This window comes from Callorhinchus milii, unplaced genomic scaffold (genome assembly GCF_018977255.1).
Source record: "Callorhinchus milii isolate IMCB2004 unplaced genomic scaffold, IMCB_Cmil_1.0 Scaffold2, whole genome shotgun sequence".
In the NCBI taxonomy this organism is placed as follows: domain Eukaryota; kingdom Metazoa; phylum Chordata; class Chondrichthyes; order Chimaeriformes; family Callorhinchidae; genus Callorhinchus; species Callorhinchus milii.
Genome location: NW_024704743.1, coordinates 1,211,273 through 1,239,114, shown reverse-complemented (window position 1 = coordinate 1,239,114; position 27,842 = coordinate 1,211,273). Strand labels below are relative to the sequence as shown.

At 47.3% G+C, this 27,842-nt stretch overlaps 2 protein-coding genes and 1 long non-coding RNA gene across 6 annotated transcripts; 1 reads left to right on the top strand and 2 right to left on the bottom strand.

Moving 5' to 3' along the window:
* Window positions 1-307: 307 nt before the first annotated feature.
* LOC103188300 (kelch-like protein 40) lies at window positions 308-6,760 on the bottom strand. Its single transcript, XM_042332326.1, has 7 exons — window positions 6,034-6,760; window positions 5,290-5,775; window positions 3,860-4,020; window positions 2,738-2,845; window positions 1,897-2,082; window positions 1,017-1,163; window positions 308-507 (listed from the first exon to the last, which is right to left on the bottom strand). The coding sequence occupies exons 1-7, from the start codon at window positions 6,745-6,747 to the stop codon at window positions 396-398; spliced, it is 1,914 nt and encodes a 637-aa protein (XP_042188260.1). The 5' UTR covers window positions 6,748-6,760; the 3' UTR covers window positions 308-395.
* On the top strand, window positions 6,712-27,842 carry LOC103191187. 2 transcript variants are annotated; one of them, XR_006084867.1, is made up of 4 exons: window positions 6,712-6,768; window positions 14,392-14,560; window positions 26,193-26,356; window positions 27,552-27,842. It is a non-coding gene; the product is annotated as an uncharacterized LOC103191187 (long non-coding RNA). The 2 variants fall into 2 exon arrangements; XR_489230.2 differs by lacking the exon at window positions 6,712-6,768 and having other exon boundaries at window positions 14,315-14,560.
* Window positions 11,207-25,775, bottom strand: hhatla (hedgehog acyltransferase like, a). Of its 3 annotated transcripts, XM_007912152.2 has the most exons (13): window positions 25,744-25,775; window positions 25,117-25,224; window positions 22,254-22,422; window positions 20,529-20,596; window positions 19,945-20,058; window positions 18,214-18,408; window positions 17,129-17,338; window positions 16,478-16,649; window positions 16,054-16,198; window positions 15,524-15,559; window positions 14,100-14,301; window positions 12,976-13,120; window positions 11,207-12,075 (listed from the first exon to the last, which is right to left on the bottom strand). In XM_007912152.2, the coding sequence occupies exons 3-13, from the start codon at window positions 22,357-22,359 to the stop codon at window positions 11,963-11,965; spliced, it is 1,506 nt and encodes a 501-aa protein (XP_007910343.1). In that variant the 5' UTR covers window positions 22,360-22,422; window positions 25,117-25,224; window positions 25,744-25,775; the 3' UTR covers window positions 11,207-11,962. The 3 variants fall into 3 exon arrangements, with proteins under 3 accessions (XP_007910343.1, XP_007910344.1, XP_042188258.1); XM_007912153.2 differs by lacking the exon at window positions 25,117-25,224 and having other exon boundaries at window positions 25,662-25,770; XM_042332324.1 differs by lacking the exon at window positions 25,117-25,224 and having other exon boundaries at window positions 25,744-25,766.

Here is a 27,842-nt window from a genome sequence, read left to right as displayed (position 1 = left end):
GCATATTCTGTGAAGTGCTTTGGGACGTCGAGAAGACGTGAAAAGCGCTATATCAAATCCAAGGATTATTATTATTATAGAAATATTATTAAAGTGATTGCTATGCTTTTTTTTAAAACACACAAAAAAAATCCACAACAGAGAAAGTGCGGGTGAAAACTCCGCTTTGATATACAGTCACAAACGCAAGTTGAGAATGTCTTTTCGAGGGCAATCGTTTGGCCAGTGTGGAACCTTTGCACTGCAAACTCGTGCTTAAAACTTGTTCTAAAATGATGTCTTCATTTATCAATCGTCTTTTTTTAAAAAAAATGTTTCCCTCACCTTCGAGTATTTATCTTTTTACAAAAGAATACTGCAAGACCCAAAAGTTTTCCTTGCCTCGGCGCGAGCTTTCACATCTTGGTCATTCGTAAAATGTTCAGACGCACTGGGAGGAAGGTGGCTGAGGAAGCGTAGGGCAATTCTTTGAGAATCCCCAACCATTCCTTCTTGTCCGCATCGTACCTGAAAACAGAAATCGACTGTTAAAAATGACACCTCTAAATTAGTCTCTCACTTTGCAGCTTAGGTAGACAACAATAAAGATTATACTAATCCTTGCACTTGATTTATCCCTGCAGAAACCTCTCAAAGCTCTTCACAGGATTTATTTGACTGTGAAACGTGGTGACTGCTTTGCAGGCAGGCGAACACGGCGCCCATTGTGTGCACGGCAAGATTGCACAGAAAGCCACGAAGTCAATGGCCAATTTTGTCTCGGGGATTGTTGGCCAAGACACCAGGGGAAACTCCCTTCTCTTATTCAAGCAGTGCCGTGAATCTTTAACGTCCACCTGACCAGGCAGATGGGCACTTGGTTTAATGTCCCATCTGACGGATGGCACCTTTGTCAATGCAATGCTTGCCGCACCCCACCCCTGCATTAGACGGTCATCTTGCCAACGATCTTAATCAGAGAAGCCTCCACCATATCTGCGCAGTATTTCATCCTGGGCTGCCGCTTCAAGACTTACTTCCACACATCGTCGACTTCGTTCGGAGTTAATTCTCCGGACTCGGATTGCGCCAGCGTAAATCCACCAATCGCGTACAGCTGGTCCGTGAGATTGACGAGGCTCATGGAACTTCGCACTTGTGGGAATTCTGCCATGTCTTCCCATCTGCAGCACAGAGCAGAGGAAAGTGAAATTCAGTCCAACAGTAGCAGTCACTTCTATGACGCTTTGTTTCCCTTCTTGGGCATTTTTTCAAATACATATTTTATACAAGCGTTATACATATTTACCTGTTAAACCCAAGTGAAGTGACAATTTATATTAGTTCGGACTCCAAAACCTCAGTAGATTTTGCACATATCTAAACAGGAGAGGTTTTAGTATAATAATAATCCTTGCATTTGATGTAGCACCTCGTTTGGTACGTCAACGTGCCTGGCGAATAATCTGGGAAATATTGCTGTGTATAGGTTTCCCTTTCCAGATTTTCTTTTCACTTCCATATGACTTCATACATCATACACCGTTACAAATGTCCCTCTTCTTCCCCTTAAAGTAACTGATAATTTATTTTCTTGGTTTACACGTATATTAACAATAATAAAAATCCTTGCATTTGTCAGGGATTGAGTGACCAAATTGTCATTTATTTATTATTTTTTTTTACGGATTATTACCTCCGGAAGAGTGATCCGCCAATCAACTAACAACCGGGTTCCTTCTTACTGCTAGGGTAAACAGCCGCGTGGAGTAAAGAAACTTGCCTAAGGTTTCGCCTTGCCTGGAAGTCAAACCCGGGTCCTCTCACTTGCAAAAGTGTTCCAAATAATGCGCCACAGGACTCCACACAGCGCAATCTGGTACAACGCATCGAAACACACATAAGTTACGGTCTTACTTGTTTTTATCTATGTCATAAACCTCTACGGTTGCAGTCAATCCACTGTCCGTCACACCAGTTGCCACCCAGATTTTGTCTTTGTAAATAGCTGCACCGAACAGAGATCTTCCGGTTTTCATTGGAGCCAGTTCCTTCCATTCAAATTTCTTGGGATTGTACACACACAATTTCTTCAAGCACTTTCTGAAAAAGAAAAAATAAACAATGTATAACAGTTTCTCCTCCAACTCTTACTAACCTACTAACCCCGCCCCTCCTTTTCCTCACCTACATGCTCCCCATGGGGTCAACAGCCACATGCATGTGGATGACATCCAAAATACCCAATAAATTGGTCAATCAGTCCACGACTATTTGTGGGACGCTGCTCTGCGCAATTGCTGCCGCGTTTTGCACACAAATATATAGTCAATTCACTTTACAGTATATTCTGTGAAGCACTTTGAGACGTCTCAGACGTGATAAGGAGCTGTATCAAATGTCAGGATTATCATGATGTTATTACGAATCTACTTTTCCTCTATCACTTGTGATACCAGATCCGCTGATGTTCTGTTCCTTTGCCTGTCATTCACCGAGGCGTGGATGAGCCACAATTTCCTGCAACTCAACATAGATAAAATGGATTCCATCCTCCTTGGCTTCCTCCAAGGTCTCCTTACTTCTGGCCCATATCATGGCCAACACTTTGGTCAAGATAAATTGGCAATTCACTTCCCAGCTTTTTATGGATCTTTACTGTGTGCAAAACTTATGCCATGTCTGACCGCAAAATTGTTTGAGATGTTACACACATCACATACCTCATTTCCACCCGGATATTCCTATCGGCACTTACTTGTCTTTCCTTTTGCCTCCAATTGCGTACACGAGCCCTTTGTGAGACACCACACTGTGGCCATAAACTTCATAGGGAATTGGGTCAGATTCACCCCATTTAAATGTGCTGTGTATGTGGGCGGAGGAGGGGGGAGAGGAGAAGGTGAAAAAAGAGCCATCAGGATTTGTTTCAAATGAAACTATTAGAAAAAACACACCAAACATCAATTCCTTTCAAATTTTCTACCTGTTCAGGTGGATGTTAATTATCTTATGGCAATATTCAAAAACCAAAGGGAGTTTGTCTCGGTGTCATGGCCAACAATCCCCCAAGTAAAATAAAGCTTGACTGTAGTATCACCACTAAAATGTGTAGGACACTGCTGTGTGCAAATTGGCTGCCAAGTTGACCTACAAAATACTGTCAGTAAACTATACAGTACATTCTGCAAAGCTCTTTTGAGACATGAAAGGTGCTCCATCAAGTGAAAACCTTATTATTTAATTAAATCCTGGAAAGTACTTTAAGACGTCTTCCTGGTGTTAAAGGCGCTACAAAAAAGGGTTATTTATTTATTTAAATAACTCCTAGGAAGTGCTTTAAGTCATCCTCCTGACGTAGAAGGCACTGAAGTGCTTTAAGTCATCCTCCTGACGTAGAAGGCACTGAAGTGCTTTAAGTCATCCTCCTGACGTAGAAGGCACTGAATCAATCATTGGATGTTAAAAGATTCCATGGCAATATTTGAAAAGAGAAGGGTGTTTCTTCGGCCAATAATTCCCCAGATAAACTTCACGCCTCTTTGTGGGACAAACAGATGTGCGCAAATTGGCTGCCGCAGTCACCTAGAAATTACACTGAACCCCGAACGTGTCAAGCGCTTTCAGATGTTTCAATGATATAAGACATGATATCAAATGCAAGGATTATTATATTCTCTGACCCTATTTACAAAGCCTAGGATTCTATTAGCTTTTTTCTTAAGAAAAAGCACAACTTTCTGAATTTGCCCTCAACAACTTCGATAACAACGTGTATTTACATAGAGAGTCCTCCCACCGGTAAAAACAAAAATGTGTGTATTGAAAACCTGGCACTATTACCGGGGCCTAATTTCTGGACATATCGAGAAGAACTTACTTTCTGTCGTAGCACATGACAGAGTCCAGTGTTTCCTCCCCTTCTTTCAGTTCCTTTCCCCCAATAACATAGATGGCGTTGTCAGCTTCGCCCAGGCCAAACAGACAGCGGGGCATGGGCATAGGAGGCATCCCGAGCCAATCACAGTCCAAAGGATCGAACTATTCATGCACAAAATGGCACAGATTTAGTCACGTGAGAAACAAAACTTCCAAAAAGCCAGAGTTAGGGGAGACCAGCAAAGGAGGGTATGAAGGAGAAACTAGAGTGTGATTAAAGTGCTCACTGGTTGGGTGAATTTGAGAGAGAGCGAGAGAGGTCGAGGAGGTCAGAGCGGGAAGAAAGAAGCCGATGGCGGGAGTGATAGAGGATGGCTTCAGTCTTATCCGTGTACATCATATCCATCTACACGGCACACGCCAATGTTGGATTGGACACTCAGTAACACGCCAACACGGCACACGTCACTGACTTGGGTTAAGACACTCAGGAGCACATCTAAACTACGCACAACACACACAGACAGGTTCAGCAAACACGGCGGGTGACACACTCGGCAACACGTCGAGCGCTAACAGCTGGAACACTGCATCTCAGGGATCATAGGATACAGGTTTGGGTCGGGACACGTCAGGCCACCAGCCCCCTCCCACCACCATCATCCCCCCACACCGCCCCTCCCACCACCATCATCCCCCCCACACCGCCCCTCCCCCCACACCACCCCTCCCACCACCATCATCCCCCCCACACCACCCCTCCCACCACCATCATCCCCCCACACCACCCTCCCACCACCATCACCCCCCCACACCACCCCTCCCACCACCATCATCCCCCCACACCACCCTCCCACCACCATCATCCCCCCCACACCACCCCTCCCACCACCATCATCCCCCCCACACCACCCCTCCCACCACCGCCCCTCCCCCCACACCACCCCTCCCACCACCATCATCCCCCCACACCACCCCTCCCACCACCATCATCCCCCCACACCACCCCTCCCACCACCATCATCCCCCCCACACCACCCCTCCCACCACCATCATCCCCCCACACCACCCCTCCCACCACCATCATCCCCCCACACCACCCCTCCCACCACCATCATCCCCCCACACCGCCCCTCCCACCACCATCATCCCCCCACACCGCCCCTCCCACCACCATCACCCCCCCCACACCACCCCTCCCACCACCATCATCCCCCCACACCACCCCTCCCACCACACCACCCCTCCCACCACCATCATCCCCCCCACACCACCATTCCCCCCACACCACCCCTCCCACCACACCACTCCTCCCACCACCATCACCCCCCCACCCCCCCCCACCACCACCCCCCCTCCGACCACACCACACTTCCCACCACCCCTCACAACCCCCCCACCAGCCCCAGCCCCCCCCCCCCCCCCCGTTACCTGCAAGAAGAAGGAGCTGAGCGGCTCCTCCTGGCTCCCCTCGTCGTAGTACAGGCCGCCGGCCACGAACATCTGGTTCCCCGCCGTCACCAGACTGCAGTGGTTGCGGGGCACCCGGGTGGAGGCGGAGGCCAGGTAGCAGCAGTTGCCGGCGGGGTCGTAGGCCACGGTGGCCTCGCTGTTCACGATGAGGATCAGGTCGGTGGTGAACATGCCGAGGCGCAGGGTCCGGTTGGGGAACGGGACGTCGCCCTCGCCCTCCCCTCCATCCTTCCCGCTCTCCTCCTCCTCCTCCTTCTTCTTCTTCCCCTCTCCGCCTTCTTCCTCCTCCGCCTCCTCCGCCTCCTTGGCCACCCTGACCTGCCGGATCCTCCCCAGCAGCTCCGGGTGCGGGGCCAGCAGCGGGTCGGTCTCCACCCGCTCCCTCAGGTAAGCGGCGGGCAGCAGCCGGAAGCGGACGGCCTCGAGCACCAGCGGCAGTTCCCGCTCGAGCTGGAGCTGGCGCTCGCGCGCCTGCGCCGAGGCCGGGGCCGCGTGACCCTGGCCCTGCGCCTGCGCCGAGCCCGGGTCCGCGTGACCCTGCGCCTGCGCCGAGCCCGGGGCCGCGCGAGCCTGGCCCTGCGCCTGCGCCGAGGCCGGGGCTGCGTGGCCCTGCGCCTGCGCCGAGCCCGGGTCCGCGGCCGCGTGACCCTGCGCCTGCGCTGAGCCCGGGGCCGCGCGACCCTGCGCCTGCGCGGGCCGGGCCTGGGCCTCGGCCTGGGCCGGGCCCGCCCCGCTCGCGCCCTTCCCGCCCTGGCCCCGGGCCCAGCTCGCCACCGCCTCGAACACCTCGCGCTCGCTCTCCACGTCCAGCCCGTCGCCGGCCGCCAGGGCGCTCAGCTCGCCGGCCGACAGGCCCAGGAACTCGGCGTCGCGGCAGACCAGGCCGAAGCGCTGGCCGGCGAAGTCCCGGGCCGCCACGGCCAGCCGCGGGCAGTCCAGCAGCAGGCCCAGCTTGAAGACGGCCAGGCAGTTGCCGAGGCTCAGGCGCTGGTGCAGGTAGGAGACGCAGAGGGTGAAGGCGGACGGGATCTGCAGCAGGTTGGCGGCCGCGAAGACGCCCTGGACGTTGGCGTCGCTCAGCTCCACCTCCGAGGTGTAGAGGTAGCGCAGGAGGGTGGCCATCACCTCGGGCTCCACGTGCTCCACGGTCACCTCCAGCCTCCCGGCCCCGGCCCCGGCCCCGGGCTCGGCCTCCTCCCGCTTCGGCCTCTCCCCGTCCCCGTCCCCGAGGAACAAGGCCCTGAAGTGAGCGCTGCAGGCGGCCAGCACCAGCCGGTGGCAGGGGAAGGCCTGGCCCTGGACCCTCAGCACGCAGTCCACGAACCTGTCGTTCTCCAGCAGGTCCCGCAGCCCGTCCTGCAGCAGCGTCTGCTGGTAGATCCGAGGCTCCTCCGAGGGCTCGATGGGAAGCGCCATCTTTTCAGAGCGGCCCTGAGGGTGGGTGGGTCTGGGTGTGTGTGTGTGGGGGTGTGTGTGGGTGGGTGTCTGTGTGGCTGTCTGTGTGGGTGGGGGTTGTGGGTGGCTGTCTGTGTGGGTGGGGGGGGGGTGTGGGTGGGTGTCTGTGTGGGTGGGGGTTGTGGGTGGGTGTCTGTGTGGCTGTCTGTGTGGGTGGGGGTTTGGGAGAGAAAGAGTTGGAACAAGTAAAGCGAGAGCTTTGCCTCCTGGTCTGGTTCGGTTGGTCCTGAGACGCCTGTGCCAGTGAGTGTGAAGGAATTGGAGCCTCTGCTGTCTCTCCTCTCCTCTGTCTGTCTGTCTGTCTCTCCTCTCCCTCTCTCTCTCTCTCACTTCATGTCAAAGGTTTTCCAGTTGAGTTTATAAATAGTAACACTAAGGGTTGGGGTGGGTGGGGAATGCGGTCAGTGCATGTGGGGGGTGGGGGGGGGGGGGAACACGATCCTCAGCTCAGGCTGGTTGAACACATCAATCACTCAAGGTCAACAACTGGTGGAGCCCAGGAGATGGACCAACCTCTCCCCATATAGCACGTTATCGGGGAGTGGATCATTTACTGGTGAGGTAGCCAGCCGACAGACTTCGTTTTTTTTGGGGGGGTGTCAGCCGGGTGCCTTGACACATGCAGAAACCCATCACCGTGTTTAAAGAGTATCCAAACCAAACCGAGATTTCCAGGCATCCCACCTACACGCGGAAATGCCAGAGATAGATTGCTGGAATGGAATGCTCTCTCTCTCTCTCTCTCCCCCTCCCCGGAGGGAGCCATCCCGCTTACCGAATTCCGGAAACTATTAGGCGCAGGTTGGCATGAGACAAGACTTGGGGGACCCCAGAAGGTGCGTCGGGGTGCTGGAGTCTAACCAGCTAAAACCGAATAGCTTGCCATTGATATCGGCGTCTGGCAAGCTTTTACGGGTGAGGTGCCAACAGACTGGAAGCGAGTAAATGTTGTTCCCACATTCAGGAAAGGTTGACAGAACCATACATGGTGCCAATTAACCCGACTTCAACAACTGGAGAAATGATGGGAGTGAATCATCAGGAACTAAATGGAAAATTATTTGTATAAAAATGATCTAATACAATCCCATAATGTTAAATCGCCAGGTGGTATGAAGACTGAATGATCACTGCCCGTGTTGTATGAGGTAACCTGGGTATATTCATAGTAACTATCTCAGTGGTATTCCCGGACTCTGCCAGCGAAGCAACTAAATATAGGACAATCCACGGCCAGTAATGCCATTCGAGATTTGATATTCCACATGGGAGTTAATTGTCTTCCACGATTTTATTCATGATCCTCTAGAAATTCCCAGAGATAGATACTTGAAATGTATGGGTGTTAAGGTGGGGACAAGGGATTAAACGATCTGTTATAGTCTAATAAACACTTGGAATAGGCTCGATAGGCTGAATGGCCTCTTCCTGTTCATAATTTCATAATTAAGGAAATCTGTAGTTTCCTCTTGACACACGTTGACACGTGATTAGCCCAGACTGCCGGTGAACCCCAAATCGGTTCTGATCTATGTATACATAGAGATTTGAAAAAGAATAAACAATTTGAAAAGGTCAGTGAGGTTAGCAGGATTTCACACCACAAGCAGAATGCCTGGCTGATTGTGCCTCTATGTATAGCCGCTGAGTGCAATACTAGGTCAGCTCGAGGTCAGTAGTTATTTGCTCTCTCAAAAATATACCTCTCACAGGATTGACAAGATTACTGACAACCCAGGAACAATCTGGAAAAGTGGTTGTGAATACAAGGGACCATGGAAGCAGAAAAGGCCAATCACCCTATTGCCAAGTCTATTCCCTTCAAAGATCGAAGACAATCCACCCTTATCGAGGACTTCATGTTGTGCCCTGAGGAAAGTTGCACAGAGCTCTACCAATATTCTTCCCTACATCTCCAATAGTCCATTCCTTCCTCCCCCCCCCCTCTCTCTCTCTCTCTCTTGGTGTGCTGGTGAAGAATCCATCAGATAAAATTGGTCATTCACTTTGTCGCACTGGTGCCTTCGCCTACAAACTACAGTTACTGTACAGTAAATCCTGTGAAGTGCTTTGAGATATCTCAATGTTGTGATAAGGCACTATATCAAATGCAAGAGTTATATTACCATGTACATTTCTCTAACTCTTGCCTTTCTCTTTTTTTCTTTCTCTTTATCTCTCAGACCCTTTCAGGTGAGAAGATGGGAAAGAGAAAAATTTGGCAAAGAAAGAGAAACGTGCAAAAGTTATCCAAATTTATTCTGACTGTTGGCTGTGCAGAATGTAACGGGAACATAAATGGATAGATTATTAACGGGCAGCTTTGTTTAGGGAAAGAGCTGTTTTTCTTTAAAAAATATTCTGCTCCATTTCTTTCACCTGACCTGAAGCAACACAAGCCAGTTTTATCAGTGTTTTCAAAGGCTAAAACACTTCCGGGAAGGGTGGAACAGTCGATCCCTGGTTTAAAAGGTTGTGGGTTCAAGCCTCCACATCAGGACTTCGAGCTCACAGTCTAGGTTAACTCTCCAGCGCATTGCTGGGGAATAACCCAAGGATCTGATCTGTCTGTTTGTTCTGGTGTGTGGACTTCAAAGATATCGAAACACTGTTTAAAAAGCGAAGGAAGTTTATCCCGGTGTCCAGGCTAACAATTCCCCCAGACAAATTGGTCACTCACTTCATGTGGGTAAAATGACTGCTGGGTTTGCTTACAAACGCAGTTAGTACACTTGACAGCAATTTATTTAGAGGTAATAATATATGCCCTAATAATATAATGTAATAATATAATAATCCTTGCACTTGAGGAGCGCTTTGGAAAAGTCCAAGCAGGAAAACTGTAAAGAGCAGTTACTGTAAAGAGTATTGTGTAGCCAAACACGGCAGGCAATTTAGCACAACAGTGTCCCACAGAACACAATGAAGTGAATGACTAACTTTATTTGAGGGATTGTTAGCCACGACTCCATGAGAAACTCCTCTTTTCAAATATTGCCACATGGATTATTTAAGGTTCTTTATTGAGTCCCAAAGTGGAGCTTGAACCCAGAACTTGCTGACTCAGACGCTAGAGTGCTGCCTACTGAGCCAGGCTGACATGCACAATATGGAGCAATATGAAATGTAAGGTTATTATTCAACCAACATATCTTGCAGTGTGTTCTGTTTCTCACCCACATTAACACCTTATTCCCTGGGAACTGCGCAGTGTATAGTTCAACATAGCAGCTGAGGGTCCCAGTTATTTGGAAGAAAAACATGATCTGTAAAACTGCCTGATAGAGGATGCTTGGAGCAGAAATGCCTGTTCTTGATTCTATTCTTAGTTGCAGACATTCAGTTGTTGTTGGACCTGATCCAGTGCTCATCTGTCTGATCTCCAGTGACTGTAAGCAACGTCTGTTCCCGTTTCCCCCCAGCTGAAGATTACGGGAGTTAATGTCAATTCAAAGGTCAAAGGAATGAGCCGTTTCTTCACTAACTTACGAGAATCAGCCTGGACTTTAAAAGACAGGAATGTCAGTAATTCAATTTTGCCTCTCACACTGTGACAAACATTGGAGGTTGTTCCAAAGTCCCGTTGACTCATGAATGCCCACTCATCCTTATTAAGTAAAATATTCTACGTGATGTGCTAATTACCCCTTTTAAAGTTGAAAGAAAATACTTGCATTTTATAATGCCTACAACGTACTTTACATAAGAACATAAGAAATGCTAGATGAAAAAAAGACCATCGTCCATCTAGTTCACCATCCACCTTCCTGGCGGTCGCATTAAATATATTTACTGCAAAGTGATTACTCTTATAGGCAAACATGACAGCCATTTTGTGCACAGCGAAGTCCCGCAAACAGTCACGGTGCATAACTGATTTTATTTTGATTTTGTGGCGATATCACCAGAAGAAACTCCCTTCTCTTATTGAATAGTGTTGTGGATTCCTTAACATCCACCTTAACCAAGCAGACAGGACATCTCATTAACTCTCATCAGGAAGAAAGAACCTGTGACAATAGAGCATTCCAGCACTGCACTGGAATATCAGCCTGGACTGAAACCTTAATTCCCAACTTGGGGGCGTGAATCCACAATCTTTTGACCAAAAGGCAATGCTGCTGCATTCTCACATTGTAATAGTCCTCCGTGTAGAGAAATGTTCTTTTCGCAAAGGAAAGACAGTTTCATCTGAAAGTTGTTAACAAGAGTTTCAGTTGAAGAAGACCCATTTGATCTCATCCTTCCAGAATACCCTCCTCCCTGCCACCCTCTCATTACAGCTTTTGTCACAGAAATGCTCCCAGGCATTAGTCTTAAACTTGTTCGGCATAGTTCTGAACATGCAGTCTTCTCACCTGCTGCCTTATGTTATCTGGACAGCTGCAGCCACCTTGGCAAAAATCAAGATACACTGGAATATTTATTTCTTGTTTATTTTCATGTTTGCATGAAGCACCATTTAAAATTAAAGACTTGAACAGCTGAGTCTGAGAGATGAAGCTTGGCAGCGAGCCACCCTTCACCAATACTCGTGAGGTACAGCGGATTTTGACTCTCAAAAGACTCCCAATAAATAAATAAAGCTTGAGAATGGCCAACCAGGGGGCAGGGGGTGAGGGGTGGTATATTGGGACATAGAAAGAATACAGTCAGTTCTGTGATATCCCAAGTCTTATCAGTTTCAAAGAAACTCAGGCACACAAACTTGGGTTAGCCCAAATAGGCACATTCTAAAATTTGTCCCAAGCACCAATTCTTAGGATCCTTACATTTGCTAAAGAGCCTTTCACATCAGGAGGCCATTTCAAAGCGCTTCACAAGATTTACTGTAAAATGTAGTGACTGGTTTTAGTAGGTGAATGCCACTGAAGTGCAGTGCATAGCTTAAAATTTGTGAGACAGGCTGCCATGGAGAAGAGAAGGGGAGAGAAAAGAGGGAAAAGGGAGCTTGAGTTTAAATTAATACTGTTAGGTTATCCAAAGGATGCAAATTAAATAAAATTACTAGTGCTTCCATAAAGGAGGGGGTATTCTCTTTTCTCTCCCCCAAGGCAATGAGGGATGACAAACCCCACCACAACCACCATCCTCTCTTGTCTTTGTTGCACCTTGTGACTGACATATTTGGTAAATGTTCAGAGGAAAGGTCTTGTCTATTTTCCACTTCTGGCAACTATTGAACCTTCTCTTTCTCGGAGTCCAGAGCCAGCTGACGCTCATGCTCCTTGATGAGCTGCACGCCACAGTAGGTGATGAACAGGACTCCCAGTGGGCTCAGGGGGAAGCCTGGGGAGCGAGAGAGAGAGAGAGCAGAGGGACAGCTATCAATGCAGGGCTTGATATAGACGACAACAAATTACATTTGTATAGCACCTTTCAGCAACGCTTGGTGCACCTCGTGCTCATGATCCAGTAATCTGATCCACGTCATTACTCAAGAATGGAAGATGGGATTAAAGGAAGCTCAGATATTATCAGTAATTGATGGAATCCACCATCAGGACAAAATAATTGAGTACTCAATAATAATAATATAATAATAACCCTTGCATTTTATATAGCGCCTTATCACGTCTTCGAGACATCTCAAAGCGCTTCACAGAATATACTATAAAGTGAATTGACTATATTTTGTGGGCGAAATGCAGCAGCCAGTTGCGCACAGCAATAGCCCACAAACAGTCGTGGATCGAGTGACAATTTTTTTTTTTTTTTGGAGGGATTATTAACCTCGGAAAGCGTTCTGCCAATCGACTTAACAACTGAGTTCCTACTTACTGCTGGTAAACAGAGGCGTGTGGAGTGAGGAAACTTGCCTAAGGTTTCGCCATGGAATGTGCATCTGGAGGGATGCATCTCGCTTACCTAATTCCAGAGCATTAGGCACACGTTGGTGAGAGGTATGGCTTGGGGACCCCAGAGTGTCTGCGACTCTCCCAAAATCCCTTCACCTTGTTTTTACGTTCAAATTCTGCCTTAAGATATCCCTCTTTGACTGCACTTTCAACCACCTAGTTACCCCTCCCCCATCTTCCTCCCGGTTCAGACTAGTGCTCCAGTCTCTGTAAAGGATTTTGCGATATTCTCCATAAATGAAAGGCAAGTAAAGATAAGTGCAAATTGTTGTTGCTGCTGAAAGACAGACTTGAATTGAACCCTGTTGCACTCCACCCTGCAGACACATACCTTCGATGATTAGCCGTCTTGCCACCACTAGAGCGAAGTCGAGACTGTTCAGGGCAAGAATATTATAAAGAATGATGGCCCAGAAGTTTGCAGCCCCAAAGACTCCTCGGATTCTCCGAGACATGGATTCGGACAACTTGTTAGCCTGGAGGGGGGGTGGGTGGGGTGGGGGGGGTGAAAGAGAAACCGATATCACACCTCTCGGAAATCTTAACTAAATCCTCTATATTCTCATCAAGTATCACTTTTTGGGAATGTTTGGGAGAATGTTTATAATCATTCTGATTGCTCTGAAAGCCTAAGAAAATAATAATATTCTGTAAATTAGTAATAGTCTGTAAAAGATCAGCATTGTCTTAAGTTTAAGCTCGCGTGGAAGTGGAGAAAATGCTCGATTTAAGTCTTAATTTGGAAGCTGTTTTGTTTTGCTGAATCTTCAATCATGTAACTACAATCTGACAAGAGAATTCCACATTCAAAACAATCTCTGCGTGAAGAAATATTTTCTAACCTCTGCTTTAATTATTTCATTACCAACGACAACTACTAGTTACTCCAATGTAATCCTGAAGAAGAAAAAAATACAATGTCAGCAGGTCACCCTCTGGGCTGTAAACCCCTTATTACCCAGTGTCTACCCCATCGCTCTTCACACATTCCAATCAATTCTGCCTCTACGATCTTCTGGGGCACTGCATTCCACTTCAAATAGGTTTAGATCTGGTTTTAAGACTGAGTCTCTTGACCAGCTGAAAGCCACAAGAAGAAGGCCCTTTGGCCCATCTGATCTCAATTCCCACCTCAATCAATCGACCCTCCCCAACCTCCTCAGCTCTCCCTCTGGGTAGTGAGTCAGAAATTCCACTCGGATCCAGATTTGTTCTGCTTTCTTAGGCTTTCAGAGCGATCAGAAGTTGACAAATTGCTGAATTCATTATTGAACTTTGAATAGAGGTTTCACGCAATTCTTAGAGGAAAATTGGCTTCAAGAACAAGGCTGCGTTTAAAAATTTATCAAATTACACACTCAGAAAATAAGTCTCAGTTTGGAAGCTGCTACGTAAACAGGGTAAATCTATGTGGAATTTCTCCTCCTTGGTAGTTTCCAACCAGGCAGGACTCACCTCAATTGAAGCGAATGGCTCCCGCTCAAAGAATTTTTGCACCCAGAGTTCAAAGTTGAGGCCAAAGCAGTTGCACACAGACCAGATATAGACAATGTCGCAAGGTCCCAGCCAGAGGGTAGTGACCAGGAATGTGCAGACTGTGGCTAATAACTCCTTTCCGATGTTGTCGTGATTCTCTCCTAAATAGTCATAAACGTATCTGAAACATCAAACGCGGTGGTGCTGTTTACATGGCTGGACGTCGAACTGCATGTCAATAAAGATTTTTTTTTCTCTCTTTTTTTCACAGATATACAACAACGATATCCAGCGTGCTCCAAGCCGGGCGGCGTCCCAGAGCGCTTAACCTTCACCACTTCCTTCCAGTTACTTCCCCCAACCTGGTAACTCCTCAAAGCACTGACCTGTCCTGGGGCAGATAGGAACAGGTGGCAGTGTGACGATGAAGCCAAACAGAGGTTAGCAGGCTGTTTTGACCAGAAGGGGGAAGTGTAGCCAAGCCCTATCCTGCTCTCATCTGGCATCCAGATCAACTAACTAGCGCAGAGGATATGGGCTGAATGGCCTTCTGTGCTGTGATTTTTTTTGGTTCTATTTTCTTAGTATTTCCAGAGTTTCCAGGCAAATTATTGAATCCAGTCTTAACTTTGAAGTTTCTTTTTAGAAGAACTTGCAGAAAACTGTAGTTGCCCCCTTCTGCAGGTCGCACCTGAAGACTTTCGTCTTTGACCGTGCCTACAGTCATCTCCCCGGCAACCACTCAACCACTGTCAAGCACTCCGGGACGCTACCCTGCGTGAGGGACGCTATATAAATACAAGCTGTTGTTGTTAGTTATGAATTTGCCAAATCTGGTAGCTCTGGAATGTTACACGACTCGAGTAAATCTAAACCCAAGTGGCATTCTCCCAACTCTTTAATCCTACTTCTCTGCCCTCCCTCTACAGCCTTTTATATTTTCCCTTTTCAAATATATGGATTGTGCCTCAATGAGTTATTTCGGTAGTAAGGCGTGCTATTAATTTAATGCCAGCTCTGTGGGTAGCACTCTCACGTCAGAGTCAGAATTAAGCCACAAATCGTGACTTTGACTTCAGTCTTCAACAACAACAAATTACATTTGTATAGCAATTCTCACGTCAGGAGGACGTCCCAAGGCACTGAGTGCTGGAAGAGCCCTGCCTCTCTCCCTCCCCTCCACCTGTGTTATCGTGAGGTATGATAGCCAGTTTGACTGTGAATGCAACTCACTTCCTGTGTGCCTTATTCTCGTTTAGAATTCAGAATAAATTCTCTCCCATCAGTTGCTTTCCTCAATGGGTCCAAACTTGAATGACCATGATCCGACTCAGCCCAGCTCCAAGGGCCCAGGATCCCATGGCACAAAGCAGAGTTAAGAGAGAGAGACCCTCATTACTTACTTGCACAACCAGTCGTTTATCCCTCTGTCAAAATGCCTGAAAGACAAATGATAGAATAAAACGACAAGCATTTATCACTTTTTTTTTTACACTCCCGTCTGTGAGCCTTTCTCCCACGTTATACAGTGCTCGCCTTCCTCATCCAAGCTCACTTTGTTCTTCAGATAATAATAAACCTTGCATTTGATATAGTGCCGAATCATGTTCATTGAGATGTCTCAAAGTCCTTCACAGAATATACTATGTGTTTGTGGGCAAATGCAGCAGCCAATTGTGCACAGCAGTATCCCACAAACATTTGTGGATTGAGCGATTTTTTGTTTGTTGTTGGATGGATTTATTCCCCACGGAAAGCGCTCTGCAATCGACTAACAACCAGGATCCTGGATAGGAATCACAGAAGTTGTGGAACTGGACAGTTCCAATGGCCTTTCCTTGTTCCACCACCTTTTATTCTCTTGCGTCACAAGAAGACATTCAGCCTTGGCCTGAGTATGAGAAAGAAGCCATTTTCTGAATCCTGAACTTACGTTTCAGCGAAGACGTAGAGCATGGTGATGCACTTGGGCGGTTGGGGTGGATCCAGGTAGTCAAGTCTGGCAACCGTGCCGATGACGCCAAACATTACTGCTGCCTTCACCCAATCGTATACCAGGTTCAAGTAGGCTAGGCAGGCTGGGATTGCATTTGTGGCAACAGGCAAAGGGAGACAAGATTCAGCATGAGAATTCAATACTGCATAATTTGTGAGTCATGTGCGCACTGCGTTGTGTGTGTGTACGTGCACACTTCTTATCAGGAGTACTCAGCCTGGCTTAGTTGTTAGAGGGTTGGCTCTGGCTCAGAACATTGTGGGTTCAAGCCCCATTTCTGGACTTTGAACTCACAGTCTAGGCTGATGCTCCAGCATAGTACTGGAGAGTGGTGGGGGGCTGGGGGAAAGAGGAGACGCACCTAATGCCCAGTCAGAGAGATTCAGGACGAGTTGCATGTCTGAAGGTATGGCCAGAATGTACAGGTAATGGAAGAAGATATCCACTAGGATGATCACGACGAGATGGACGAATGCGTACTTCTGAATGTTCCACATTTCATCCGCCTTACGAGTGAAGTGTCCCTTGTTGATCTGTAGCAGAAAGAGGCCAAAATGAAACACAGTCAGTCTCCCCCCCCCCCACCACCCCCCCAACAGCAACAGAAAGACCAGACACAAAAATACAGGACCTAAAATTTACAAAATAAAATCATCACTTCAGGGTAAAAACAAAATGGCAAGTGCTAGAAACCCAAGTGTTCCAAACCACTTATTTGTAGAAGGACACTACCATCTGGTATTCCTTAGGAAATACCACAAATTTTACCCATGGAATCATAGAAATTTACAGCTCAAAAGATGTCCATTCAGCTCTTCAGGTGCTGTCATTCAAATGAGATATTAAACTTAGGTCTTGTTTGCCTCTTCTTTAGATGGATGTTGAAAGATCCTGCAACACGATTTGAAAAGCAGACCCAATTTCCAATTGTTTTTGCTCTATGGTTGTTTCATTGGATCTCAGTGGATGCCCAACAGGAGGGAGCCTGGTCCCAATTCCCTTCAGCACTCACCTGAGCGTAGAACTGATCGAATGTCATCACAGGCCCAAAGAAGAAGAAGGGGAGATAGAAGTTGTACACAAGGAGGTCGAGCAGCGAGTAGTGGCCTTCCTTCCTCTCTGTGTTCTCCAGGGCAAAGCTCATACATCGCATGATTGTGAAGCCACTCCCCCCGTAGAAGAGGATGTCCTGCAGCTCAAATGTTCCTATCACAAAACCATTCTAGAACAGGAAAGTACTTATTACAGCATGATTATAACCATCTCGGTGTCAGCCTGGCTCAACTAGTGGCTGCCCTGCGTAAGGGCCGCGAGATAAGTGCAATGTTGAATCAGAAGCTTGTGGGTTCAAGCCCCATAGCAGGACTTTGTACTCGTAAATTTAGGCTGGTACTACAATACAGTGCTGGGGAGCGCTGCATTGCTGGAGATGTCATACTTTGTCAGTCTGACTGAGCTCAGTGTTCCGATATGTGGTTTTAATCCACACCATTCTGACAGATGCGAGAGTGCTATTAACTGATTCTTACTGTCACCTATAGGTGTAGGAGGAGGTCAGTCAGGTCACACCATCAAGTTAGTTATATAAATGTATCACAGAGCACGACTATCTCAGTGTGATTCATAGAGATGGAGTGTTGACCTGAACAGGGTGAGATGCGCGGGTGGGGTATAAGGAGGCCAATAACCAAACAGGTCGGTATTTAGAAGGGTTTTGAAAGTAGAGGGGAGAGCGTGAGGTAGAGAAGTTTTGGAAAGAATTCTAGAGAGATGGGGCATCATGGCTGAAAGCTTGGTCATCAGTGATGAGGGCAACAGTGACGGAGGAGAGCATGCTCCAGGTTGAGTTTGTGGATTGGAGGAGTAGGGTTGGACAAAGATGTAGATGCAATCGAAAGAGGATCCTGAAATCAATCCTCTAGGGGATAGGCAGCGAGTTGAGCCTGGTGAGGATGGCAGTGGGGAAAGAGACAGGCTGCAGAGTTCTAGATAATCTGGCCCTTCTGAAGGTTTGGGTGTGAAGACCGGCACGGAATATATTAGCGAAATGAAGGCACTAAGGTGGAGGAAAGCAGACTTGGTGAAGTTAATACGTACCTGCCAAGAGCTGAATGGCTCCAGTTTGAATGTTGCTAAGCTGCACAGACCAGCACCGAAACAGAACCATTTCTGTTTGGCGAGGCCAATGGTGTAAAGCAGGAGACAGTGGGACAGGATCAACATCAGGTAAGAAACGCCCATCGTAGCCAGGACAGCAAGTATCCCATAAAGCATCAAAACTAAGGATCTGTGCTGTGAAAAAGAGAATATTGGCAATATAGTAGATAACCACACCAGTAAGTGGCGGTGACATTTTCGACGTATCTCAAGGCACTTCACAGAATACACTGTAAATGGTGCCATAGTCCAGTCATTGGGGGCAGGGGTTCTGCCCACTCACCTCCTGTTATCCTGCAAGCCAAACGCCTGACACATAGGTTGGTTCTAACTGGACAAGCAGGAGGAAGCTTGCCAGGAAGTGCTTTCAGTTGCAAGCGATGCAGTTTTAGCTGGTTAACCTCCACAGGAATCCAATACACATTCTGGAGTCACCAATCAGCTGCTAATACTCTGCAGAATTAGGTCAGCGGGGTGCACCCGCCCGCCAGGGAGAGTGAGTCTATTTGTGGAAAAGTCCCACAATCATTGAGGTGAATGACCAATTTAACTGGAGTACTGTTGGCTAGGATATTGGGAGAAACTCCCTTCTCTTTTTGGATCTTGTTCCGAAGAAGCAGGTGGACCCTCAGATTATCTTCTGATATGAAGGACAACACTTCTAACCATGCAAAGCTCAACTCTACCTCCTAATACTGCACCAGGCTAGACAGTGAGCTCAAGGCTCTATGTGGCTAAATCCACATCCAGCTGAGCCTGTCTCGACAGTCATGCAAGTCATCCTACAACTCATCTGGCTCTAGTGGTAAGCAAGATGCCAACAAGCCCCAAAGAGGGAGCCACGCGAGCTAATAGTGCACCTTAGTCAAATCCACAAATTAGCATGACGCCAGGTTTACAATGAGTTTTAGGAGACGCTGACCAGGTCTAGTTTGAATGTTGCTAAGATGCACACACAGGCAGTAAACCACAGCCACTTAAATTTTATCAGAGAAGGGGAACAAAATTGTAGTACATCGCTCCAGCACAGATAATAGCTTTAGCAATCAGGCGCCTCTGTATTGTTTTTGAGTCCTGTTAAAATGGACCAGTCCATCAATCAGGAAGTTTTTCCAAATAACTGACCAGACTTAAGTAGACATCCGAAATCCAGGAAATTGCAACAACATCAATAAATATATTTTCAGAGGGATGCGGTGAGGACAGAAAATACTTCCTTCTACTTTAACCCACAGAACCATAGGAATGTACGAAAAGGTAAGAGGCCATTCGGTCAATTATTTCTGTGCTTGTGTGCTCAGCCCACATGTCCCCTGTGTGTTTGCCTGATCACTGCCCTCAGCGGAGAACAGAAGAAGAAACAATTTCAAAGCAAGTCGGTGATTTTCAGAAACCAGCTGAGACAGAAGGTTATATTTCGCAAAAACAAAATCAATGACCGCATTGATTCCCATTAGGACACAGACTTTATAATCCAATACGCCGGAACGTTTGAACACACTGCCGAGTCTCACACCAAACCCATCACTGCACTGTGCCGAGTCTCACCAACCCCTTACCCCACACTGTGCCAAGTCTCAAACTCAGCCCTTTACCGCAGTTTGTTGGATCTCGCATTGACCCCTTCACCACACTGCCAAGTCTATGATTCTCGAAGAAAATTTCACACACCTGAAGTGCCATCATGGAAACAACTTTGCCGAAGAGGACATGACCAGATAAAGCAAAGAGGATGTAGTTTCGGAACTTGGTGAACCACATCACCCATTCAAAGTCAGCCACGTCCTGAAGAAGGAGAGGAAAAAGAGAAAGAAAAACAAACAGATAGAAAAAAGAGTGAAAGAGAGAGAAAGATAACAAAGGCACATAATGTAAACAGATTAGAATTTCAAAGTGTGACTGTAGAACTACCAAGCGCAAAATATGAACTGAAAACATCACTGGCATCAATGTGCTGTCACCTGGAGACCCTGTTCTGTGCCAAGCTTTGAAATGTGCCTTAAAGCAAGACAAGGTTCAGGACATGAAGGACAATATGAAGTGTTTAATTACATAATCAACATCTCAAATGGGGTACCTAGGACAGGTGATAGAGACTAGGACTCATTTAAGGAACAGCTCAACGCTGTGATGGAACGTAGGGGATTATGGAAGGATGAGATCAAATTTATTACTGTGAATAGCCAGCGGCTAGAAACCAGTCGCATGTTTCAGTCCTTAACAAAAAAGGTATGAGATGCCCCCAATCACCTTACCATTTTCCTACCAATGTACGACCACCCTCGCTTAACATTTGGCTTCAAACCCTGTCTGTTCATATTGTCTGCAAAGACGAAAGAGAAAAGCAAAACCATCAGATACACATTTGCCTACACAGACATTACAGTAATTCCAGTGAAGCGTTTGAGACATCCTCATGGAATTAAAGGCGCTGTGTTATTTATTATCCTTATATTTATTAACTCACCTGGATCAAATCCAACCAAAATCAACTGCCAGATTTGATTGGACCACACCAAAATCTATATGACTTGCATAGAACCTCCTGTCTCTATCCCTCCATCTCACACTCTATCTCTTTAAATTCCGCCCTAAAAGCCTACTTTCACCTCCTCCTGGCTCCCTAGACGAGAGGTGTGAGGTTTTGCAAAAAGGCGGGGAATTGAGATTACAAGATCTAATAAACCGGTGGAAGGGGTTCGCTGAGCTGACGAGTTTCCTCCTGTTCCTTTTTTCCAATGTCCCAATGAGGTTGGGGATAAACTACGTGAAATAGTGAGCTAAAGACTTTTTAAAAATCACCAAATGACACCAAGGTATGTAAATAGATCAAACATGGGCAGGTGAGAGAGGAGAATAGGAGTTGAGTAAATTGTGCCCGAGTAGGCTTGAGATAACTTTTCCAGTTGCCACAGTGACTGCCCTCCACCCTGAATCATATTCCCCGCAGCGAACGACATTCCAGGATTTCAGGGGCTCAGAGACGTGCACGGAGAAGCAGCTGTCCTGCAAGCAGCTGTCAGATTCCACATCACGCTGTCAATGGCACCAAAATCATCCTCAAAACCAAGCCACGATCAAGTGAACCAAATTAGCAGGCGTTAGCAATGCTTCATAATCTGCTGAGATAAATATATCAGCCTGGCTCGGTCTGTCGTACTCTCAACTCTGAGTCAGGCCCCATGTCGGGACTTTGAAGTCATACAGTCCGAGCTGTTAGCCTAGACTGTATAGTGATGGGGAATGCGCTGCATTGTTGGAAGTGCCATCCTTTGGTTGAGATGCTGAGGCAAGGTCCCCTCTGCCTGTTCAGGTGGACAATAATAATTCTTACATTTGATGCAGCATCTCGTAGAGAGGGCACCACAAAGTGCTTTACAGAATATCCTAGGAAGTGTAGTGACTGTGTATTTTGTAGGCAAACGGCTCTTTGGCATTATGGCAAATCTTGTGGCACTACTTGAAAAGAGAAAGGAGCTTCTCCTGGTGTCCTGGCCAATATTCCCCTGGATCAAATTAGTCATTCCCTCATTGATGTTTGTGAAACATTGCTGTGTGCAAATTGGCTGCCCCATTCACCTATAAAATACAGTCACAACACTTTACAGTAAATCTTGTGAAGCGCTTTGTGGAATCCATCTATTGTGGAAGGTGCTATATCAAATGCAAGCGTTATTATTAATATTATTATTAATCCAACATCAAACAGCCATAAAAACTACGGTGGTTTAAGGTTCCACCACCACCATCTTCTTAGGGCAATCAGGGGACAGATAATAACCACTGGTTTAAAAGATAAACAATATATCACTGGCATTAATAACTAACCTTTGAATCCTCTCAAATTTCCTTGGGTATGTGGGTTACGTACGTGAAACTCTAGATCTGGTCTGGATACTCTTAAGCATGGTGATGAGTTACTCATGTATCAGACACCCAGATACTCAGAAACAATATTAGTAAAGTCTCTTCCTTATTACCTCTGGAGGCTTCAAAGATCCAGCTTCCTGCCCAGAGAATCCCGAGAGACAACACGAGCGTGTAGAAACACAACTCCGCCTTGGGTAAGGCTGCTTTGAGACCCATTTTATCAGATCAGTGATTTGGATGAGGCAGGGAAAAAAGGAGAACTGGCCAGTGTCTTCAGAGCTGAGGAGAAAAGAAGAATCACCAATTAGAAGAAGATTAAAACAGATTAGGACTCGTTTGAATCAACAACAGGATGCCTGTGCTAACCTTCAGATACCTCCCGCCCGCCCGCCCTCTGTTCTGCTTCACAAATTCAGGCCTGTTTATCTATAGATTGGGAGCTCACTGGTTTGAATCCCAATTTGCTAGTCTCAGCTGGCGCTACATGGGAGGATAAATTGATCCTTGCATTCCTGAGAGGTTAAAAAGTCTAGAGGTCTCGCTGCCTCTATAGCTCCATCCATTGGTAGTGCTAATAATAATAATCCTCGCATTTGATACGGCGCCTTATCACTTCAACAAGAAGTCTCAATAAAGCACTTCACAGAATATATTGTAAAGCGGATTGACTGTCTAATTTGAGGGCAATACGGGCAGCCGGTTGCGCACAACAGTGTCCCACAAATAGTTGTGGATTGAGTGACCAAATTCTTTATTTTCTTGAAGGGATTGTTGCCCCAGGAAAGCGATTCGCCAATCGAGTAACAACCGGGTTCCTACTTACTGCTAGGTAAACAACCACAACAACAAATTCTATTTGTATAGAGCCTTTCGCCTCGGGAGGACTTCCCAAGGTGCTGGACAGTCAGGGATTTGGACTCGAGCTGAGGGTTGGGATCAGGAGGGGTAGGAGGGTGGCCAAAATCGCAGTCGAAGATGAGGGTCTTGAGACGTGTCTTGAAGGAGGCAAGGGAGGGNAGCGAGGCGAAGGGACTGCGGGATGGAGTTCCTCAGAGGTATGTGGAGTATGTGGAAACTTGCCTCGCCAACGAATCAAGAAACACCTTTTCTTTTCACAGCATCACCCACCACCAGAAGCTATAAACAGAGCCTCATGTCAGCAAATTATAACGGTAATCCAACCGATGGATTTAGGTGACAGTGAGCTGTGAGGATGGAGTCTGACTCTGAGGATAGGCAGTCAAGTCTATCAGCTGAACCAATACATTAAATCACTAATTCAAAAAGGCTGACAGCCCACCCACCTCTACGCGCACACACACACAGTATTAGGGACATGAAAATAGGAAAAGGCACTTTCAAGTGCTTTGGGATGACTTCTTGGTGTCACCCCTATCTTCGCACGGTACCTTTGTACCTCATTTGATTCTAACCCCCAGCTCGGGTGCAAAGCTATAACTGTCCAGCGCCTTGGGACGTCCTTCCATAGTGAAAAGCGCCGTATAAATTTAATTTGTTGTTGTTAAATTGTATTAACCTCCGGGAGGACGGAGGAGTTAAATGTGGTCTCCTGGAGTGTACTGGTTCCAAGGCGACGCGCTTGCCAGCGGAATATCAGAATCGAGTCAATCCTCTGTGGCAGTCTCGGTTGGGTCCGAGTACTCCAGGGCACTGCTGATGACAGCCAGGAGAACAACTATTCCAAATGAGAAGCGAGTTCCTCTCCGTGGTCCGGCCAAAATTGGTCATTCACTTCGTAGCTGTTTGTGGAACCATGACAACGCATTTGCATTTAAAAAGCGCCTTGCACATTGGGAGAACGTCCCAACGTGCTGTGCATAAATTGGCCGTCATGTTTCGCCTACGCTAAAGCCCACGCAGTTACTGCGGTTTACAGGATATCATTCTCTTGACCCGGACACCGGGAGAAATTATACATACACTACACTTCACAGAAACAATGTCGACCACTTTGTGACATTCTGCACCGTATCAAAGACCGGGGGTGATTATTATACTAATACTAATGATAATCCTTGCATTTATATAGCCTCTAATCACATCGTTGCGACGTCCCGAAAGCGTTGCTCAGGATTCCCTGGAGAGAGAGGGTAGTCGTGCTGTATTTTGTAGGTGAACACGGCAGCCAATTTCCACTAGCAGTGTCCGCAAACAGCCGCGAAGTGAGTGATCAGTTCTATCTGGGGGATTGTTGGGCAGGACACCGGGAGAGAGAGAAACTCCCTCCTCTTACCAAACAGCATTGGGGTGGGGGGGGGGTAAGCCACAGGATCCTTAACATCCACCTGACCAGGGACGCACCTCAGTGTAGCCTTCATCTCACTCAAAGCGCGGCAGCTCCAGCCATGCGGCGTCCTCCCCAGCGCTGCGCTGTGCTGGAGCGTCAGGCCGCCCGGCCTCCGAATGAGGGAAGTCCCAATTGTTGAGGCTCTTTTCTAGATCCACACCTTTACTGTTACAATGTCCCGGGGCAGGAAAGGTGGGGGTCGGGTGGGGGTAAATCCAGTGGCATATTGGTGAGAGAACTCGCCTTGCGAGCGAGAGAGAGCCCGGGCGGTTCGATTCCCGGGCAGGGGGCGAAACCTTAGGCAAGTTTCCTGACCCCACCCGCCTCTGTTTACCCGGCAGTAAGTCGGAGCCCGGTTGTTATTCGATTGGCGGATCGCTTTTTCCGGGGCTAATAATCCCTTTTTAAAAAAAAAACGCCCAAACAATGACAGTTTGGTCACTCAGTCCAGTCCAGTCCAGTCCAGTCCGCGACTGTTTGCGGAACGCTGCTGTGCGTTTCTCCCGCAAACGTACAGTCCGTCCACTTCGCGGTGTATTTGAGACGTCTCGAGGACCTGATAAGGCGCCGCACCAAATGCAAGGATTGTTGTTAAGATTTATTCTAAGGAACAATTGTCTTTTCTCGGCACCGGGGTTTCTTTACATTTAATATATTATATGTACGTTATATATTTCCGTTTGTCTTGTTGCAGCAAATGGAGCAGATCTGTTAATTGCTTAGAAATCCCAACTGGAAAAGCAAATGTCAGCACAACCATCGACTATTTTAAGCTGCAGAGAGAGAGAGAGGGAGAGAGAGATCGTCAGCTGCAGTGATACTCGATAGCTATAAGTAGAAATCAAACGCCCTCTCTGAAAATGCAGCATTCTCTCTCTCTCTCTCTCTTTTTCTCTCTCTCACTCTCTCTCTCCCTCTCTCCATCTCTCCCCCCCATCCCATGGAATATTTGTAACCACACTTCCACGCATTGCAATTTAAATGCTCGCACACTCCGAAGGCATTTCATTCCCACAACTGATCCGACTCCAAACTGAACGCAGTCCTTAATTCATCAAAAATAATACATTTGCGAACGTGCACTCATAAAAGGATAAATGAACGAGGGGATAGAGGATTCCCCCCCCCAACCCCCACCATCATCATCATCATTGCAGGGGATGTTAATAGCTCACACACAGCACACACTAAGCGTTTAAGTCACCTCTACCTCTTATTGCGATTGCAATTGCAATAACGCGAGCCTTTCGATGTTTAGCGTTTGCGACGAACGCACGATCGATGGAACTGACCTTGAATCCAGCAAGTCCCTCACTCACACCCCCAGTGAGCACACCCTGGCTGTGTGTGTGTGTGAGGGGGTGTGGGGAGGGGGGGGGGGTCTGATTTCATGGAAGATATTATTTTAAAAAAAAGGGAGGAGGAAGTTACTGCCTGAGGTTGCAGTACTGACACTTTGCTTCCCAATTTTTTTTTACCACACACTGATGGCACCAGTGGGTTGGGTGGAAATGAACGAGGGATTTCTTTTCTACCAGCAACTCTGGCTGGTCCTGGGAGGTGTCCATCAAAGGGGGAGAGTTGCCAGGCTGGATGCTCTCTTGCTCTCTTGGGACAGAAATTGACAGCCTTCACAAACCAATAAAAGACCAGGCAACTGATCCATCCTCTCTCCCTCTCTCCCTCTCTCTCCCTCTCCATTCCTTTCACCCCCTGACCCACCACCCCTGGTCCTCTAAAGGAAAGGTGAAACCCATCAGACAAGTTAATCTGGAACGGTTGACGCGGAGCCCTCGGAGGGTACCTGGTCAGAGCCCTCGCCGCGCAAGCGAGGGGACCCGGGTCTGATTCCCGGGCAGGGCGAGATCTTCGGCGAGTCTCTTCACTCCACAGGTCAACCGAGTAGTAAGTAGGAACCCCGTTTGTTGGTTGATTGGTGGATCGCTGTCCGGGGGTGATGACCGCTCCCACCCAAAGAAAACTTTGGTCCACTCGCTCCGTGACTGTTTTGTGGGGACGCCGCCGCGCGCAATTGGCGGCCGGGTTTCGCCCACAAAATATACAGTCAATTCGCTTCGCGATATATTCTGTGAAGCGCTTTGAGGGGTCTCAACGGAGTGATACGGCGCAATATCAAATGCAAGGATTACTATTATTATTATCCACACTTATTATTTTTAAAAAAATAACAAAAAATCTTGCCTCTGATTTTGAAATATCTCAAAGCGCTTCACTGGGGATCGCTGTAAAGGATAGTGACTGCATTTCTAAGCGAGTGCCGATTTATTTGGAGGGATATTCAACTTTTTGGTATCACTGGGAACAAAAGAAAGCAGCAACAGGGAATCTTCGGAGCTCCTGTTACCCCCGATTACAAGATCCTCACACTCCAGTGCTAATCACTTCACGCTCGAGCATCTCTCTCTCTCCAACCTGCTCGCAAAAGCGTTCTGAAGCGTTACCCCACGCTATGTAAATTCAAGTTGTTGCTGTTGCTGCTGCAAAGCCAAAGCCCTCGTTTTGAGAAATGAGAAGCGAGTTGGGATTAGTTAAATTCCAACAGTGACCCATACTTACTCTGTCCGGGGTCCCCCCCACCCCCCAAGCCTTGGCTCTCTCCAACTTGTACCTTACACTCTCTGGATCAAGGGTGTGTCCCTCCAGGTAGGGTGTGTGCATTCCAATCCGTACACGGGGACGTTTGTACGTGTGGGTGGCGTACATATGTGGATAGTCTGGTTTAGATCAACATAATCGGACTAGACGGTTTGATAAAATATGACTAGTGCAAAGAAATCAAAGTGGCTTTCGGTAGGAAACGGAATGGGATTCGGTTGCAAGTACGACGGCTTGTAAGGATAGGACTTACGTGAGTTTTACGGTACACGTGGGGAGTTAGGAAGCTTGGGCGGAGTATAAAGTGGGGACAATTTTTTTCGCGCTGCGACGACGGTCTGTCTAATTCTGTGCTGTGAAAAAAAAAGTGATTTCTTGAAACTTGTTTTCTTATTTTTTTTCTTGTCCTTGAGATCTGACCTCTCTCTCCCTCTCCCTCTCTCTCTCTCTCTCTCTCATATACACACACACTCACACATCGAAGAGATAGTGTACATACTCAGCAGACATACAAACACACAGAACAGAATGCAAGGGAGATCCCAATCAAGTGATACGGAATTGTGATTGTCATTATATAAATACCCAAAGCAGCGCACAGCTGATACAGCAGGAGCTGCCGGTACATTTCGCAACGCTTGTCGGGCTGTGCCTTCCTCATCTACAAGAGGTATTCCAGACTCACGTGAGGACATGTCGACACATCTGAGCCATTCCGCAGGCAGATCAAACGTAAGCGAGAGCACCTGGGTTTGATTCCCGGGCCGGGCGAAAC

Bases quoted from the DNA above. Each gene is read 5' to 3' on its own strand.
- LOC103188300 (XM_042332326.1), bottom strand. From the start codon at position 6,747: ATGGCGCTTCCCATCGAGCCCTCGGAGGAGCCTCGGATCTACCAGCAG. The intron at 5,776-6,033 runs GCCCGGCCCGCG...CTCCAGCTCGAG, and splicing joins CGGCCCAGGCCGAGGCCCAG to CGGGAACTGCCGCTGGTGCT. The intron at 4,021-5,289 runs GTAACGGGGGGG...GTGCATGAATAG, and splicing joins TCAGCTCCTTCTTCTTGCAG to TTCGATCCTTTGGACTGTGA.
- hhatla (XM_007912152.2), bottom strand. From the start codon at position 22,359: ATGGGTCTCAAAGCAGCCTTACCCAAGGCGGAGTTGTGTTTCTACACG. The intron at 17,339-18,213 runs GTACGTATTAAC...TTCCTGTTCTAG, and splicing joins AGCCATTCAGCTCTTGGCAG to AATGGTTTTGTGATAGGAAC. The intron at 14,302-15,523 runs GTAAGTAATGAG...TTGATGTTTCAG, and splicing joins ATAAACGACTGGTTGTGCAA to ATACGTTTATGACTATTTAG.